Source organism: Erythranthe guttata, chromosome 13 (assembly GCF_056151865.1).
Source record: "Erythranthe guttata isolate IM_541 chromosome 13, IM_541, whole genome shotgun sequence".
Lineage (NCBI taxonomy): Eukaryota > Viridiplantae > Streptophyta > Magnoliopsida > Lamiales > Phrymaceae > Erythranthe > Erythranthe guttata.
The window spans coordinates 9,162,371-9,166,073 of record NC_142545.1 but is presented as its reverse complement, the minus strand read 5'-3'; the positions used below and the strand labels follow the sequence as shown (position 1 = coordinate 9,166,073).

General features: G+C 32.4%; 1 protein-coding gene across 1 annotated transcript; it reads right to left on the bottom strand.

Annotated features, from left to right (window-relative positions):
• Nucleotides 1-1,958: 1,958 nt before the first annotated feature.
• LOC105966720 (xyloglucan endotransglucosylase/hydrolase protein 24) lies at nucleotides 1,959-3,487 on the bottom strand. Its single transcript, XM_012991306.2, has 3 exons — nucleotides 3,106-3,487; nucleotides 2,737-2,930; nucleotides 1,959-2,627 (listed from the first exon to the last, which is right to left on the bottom strand). Exons 1-3 carry the CDS (start codon nucleotides 3,388-3,390, stop codon nucleotides 2,219-2,221), a joined length of 888 nt encoding a protein of 295 aa, XP_012846760.2. The 5' UTR covers nucleotides 3,391-3,487; the 3' UTR covers nucleotides 1,959-2,218.
• Between the last annotated feature and the right edge of the window lie 216 nt (nucleotides 3,488-3,703).

The window sequence follows — 3,703 nt, the reverse complement described above, 5'->3', positions numbered from 1 at the left end:
ATCGATTTCATACTTTCGTTGGAGTTATTCACTAAACCCAAAGGGATATTGTTGACTTATGACAATATAAAGAAGGGCAAATGGCAAAAAGGCCCATCACATGGGACTTAAATGCATTTTAGTCCACAAAAAAAACAGTCTCTCAATTAAGCCCATCCTCATGTCTTTAGTCTAAAATACCCTCAATAATATAATTCTTAACAATTCCACCCATTATGCTCTAACTTCCTTAATATTACACATTGACCCCGGATTTAAACAAATATATCACATTTACCCCCAAAACTTTTTTTTTTTCAGAAAATAATTTTTTTTCTGAAATATTTTTTTCCGGCCAGATTCCGGCGTTGACCGCCGGAGACCGCCGGTCTCCGGCGTTGACCTTTTTTTTTTTTTTTTTTTTTTTTTTTTTTGAAATTTTTTTTTTTCCTGAATTTTTTTTCCGGTCGGTCAACCACCGTTGACCGCTGGTCTCCGGCGTTGCCTTTTTTTTTTTTTTTTTTTTTTTTTTTTTTGAATTGTTTTTTCTTAGAAAAAAAATATTTTAATTAATATTACTGTCTTGACTACTAAATTACTGTCTCAGACAGTAATATTACTGTTTGGGACAGTAATATTATGAATATTATTTTTTCGAACAGTAATATTATTAATATTATTGTCTAAGACAATTAAATTACTGTTGAAGACAGTAATTTAACATCCAAGACAGTAATATTAATTAAAACAAATTTTTTTGTAAGGAAAAAAATTAAAAAAAAAAAAAGAAAAGTCAATTAACAGTTAAATTACTGTCTCCGACAGTTAAATAACTGTTGGAGACAGTAATTTAGCAACGAATACAGTAATATTAATTAAAAATATTTTTTTTAAGAATAAAAAAGTCAATTAACAGTTAAATTACTGTCTCCGACAGTTAAATAACTGCTGGAGACAGTAATTTAGCAACGAATACAGTAATATTAATTAAAAATATTTTTTTTAAGAATAAAAAAGTCAATTAACAGTTAAATTACTGTCTCCGACAGTTAAATAACTGCTGGAGACAGTAATTTAGCAACGAATACAGTAATATTAATTAAAAATATTTTTTTTAAGAATAAAAAAGTCAATTAACAGTTAAATAAGTGTCTCCGACAGTTAAATAACTGCTGGAGACAGTAATTTAGCAACGAATACAGTAATATTAATTAAAAATATTTTTGAAGAAAAAAAAAACAGTCAATTAACAGTTAAATTTCAGTCTCCGACAGTTAAATAGCTGCCGGAGACAGTAATTTAGCAGCCAAGACAGTAAAATTAATTAAAATATTTTTTTTAAGAAAAAACAAAATTATTAAAAAAAAAAAAAAAAAAAAAAAAAAAAAGTCAACGCCGGAGACCCGGCGGTCAACGGCCGTTGACCGGCCGGAAAAAAATTCGGGAAAACGAAAATTCAAAAAAAAAAAAAAAAAAAAAAAAAAAAAAAAGGTCTCCGGCGGTCAACGCCGGAATCTGGCCGGAAAAAAATATTTCAGAAAAAAAATTTATTTTCTAAAAAAAAAAAGTTTTGGGGGTTAATGTGATATATTTGTTTAAATCCGGGGTCAATGTGTAATATTTAAGAAGTTAGAGCATAATGGGTGGAATTGATAAGAATTAGGGTTAAAATTGGGGTCAAAATTGAAATTAGGGTTAAAATTGGTTAATTGATGAAATTGGGCAAAATTGGGGTGTAAATCATGAAATTGGAGTTGAATTGGGTTTCAATGAATTGGGGGTAATTTTGGTATATATAAAGGGATTTTCCTTATTTGCAAATAAGTTTGAATGGGGTGGGTTTATTTGAGAAACAAAAAAGTTGGATGTCCCTTTTTTAATTAAGTGCCCTTGTCATGGGCCTATTTGCCATTACCCCTATAAAGAATATATATAATTATATATAGTTGATCTTACACTTAATTAATAATCTGACGAGATCGAAATTAATAATTATGATTTAATAATATAAATTTGAATGCGACTTCAAATGAAGTCATAAATTTATTTCTGACAGTATAGTACTACTTACTACCCACATGGTACTAACAATTAAGAACCGAATAAAAGAATGAAACAATGAAAGAATCCCCATGAACAACGCCATTTTTTCACAATCACAAGCACGTGAAAAAAGAATTAAAAATTTATTAAATAAAAAGAAAAAGAAAATGAAAATGGGTGGATCCAATTAGATCGATCAGAATCTGGAGCGCTTGCATTCAGCTGGAATACCCAGAGGAAACCTGACGAAATCAGTGCAGTAATTATAGATCATATATTTCTGGTGGACCCATCTTAACCTGTTTCTGCCATTGGCATCAAGCTCTTGAGTTTGCCAACTCTGGTTACTAAAAGGATCCCCCGATCCCGATACGCATGTCCCGTTTGAAGATGACGACGACGCACATGCATTGATTTTGAAGTTTCTGTAATTGGCCACAAATGGACCTTGGGTCCAATTGGTTTTGACCTGCCCGCCTTGTGTTGCCCAATCATCTGCATTCCACAAGCTACCGTACACTCTCATTGGCTGGTTCGTCGGGAACGGGACTCCGAATGCTCCGTTGTTGTTGAAAACCCTAATCGGTATATTGTCCACCAAGAATCTGTAAATAGTGATAATAATTAATTTCCTTTTTTAGTTTAACAGAGTTTCCATGTTTAATATATAATTAATTAGTAAAACTATTAATATGATCATAAAATTAATCGTACATGATGCGCTGAGAGTTCCAGACGATTGAGTAGGTATGGAATGTTGCAACGGGATCGAACCAAAGTTTAAACTGTTGTTCTCTGTCTCCTTTGCCTTGAGCGTAGACGTTAGTATGAACTGTGTACGGCTCTCCTGAAGAGTTCCCCAAGAACTCGAAATCAATTTCATCGTGTGCCGATCCTTGAGAGGCTAGCTGTACGTTTTTAATTAAACAAGAAAATAATTAATATGCATGAATAATAATAATAATAATCATAACACATGTCATGTCATGTAAACAGTAAAAGTTCAATAGATGCATGTCATGAGATGCAATATATATACATAATTGAAAATGCTTATAAAATATGCCAATATTAATTACTTACGAAGAATGTGGTGACAGTGCCAGCTGAGTTGTTTGGGATAAGTTTGAGTTGGATGTCAAATCTGCCGAATAAGAAATCATTATTTGATTGGAAACCAGAACCAGAAGAATTATCGAGGGACAATGTTAATCCTCGTCCTGCTTCGATGATCTTGCCACGACCATCACCCCAGTTAATCTCCGCGTATTTCGTGAAATTTCCAAATGAAGGTTCGATCATCGAACACAATAATACTATTAGCACAAAGTTTGGTATGGATTCAGAAAAATGGGGCATTCTTTTCATTATTTAATTTTTGGAGCTTCAAGAAGAGGGATCAGAGATATTCAAAATAAAGGTAAACTAAGAAAGCTGAAATATGCCTTTCCAATTACATTCTTCCTCTTCTCTCTCTCTATTTATAATTGGGTAATTGGTGTGTGTGTGTGTTGGGGGGTTGACCAAAGGAAACATCCCAGGTAGGATTTGCCGCGTAAGCATGAACTGTATGGCGTGGACTATGAGTTATTATTTTGTAACAGAGAGCTGAATAATTTGACGCGTAATTAAGTTTGCATGCAAGAATTAAAAGCTGGTTCACCCAAAAATATTCATGAAA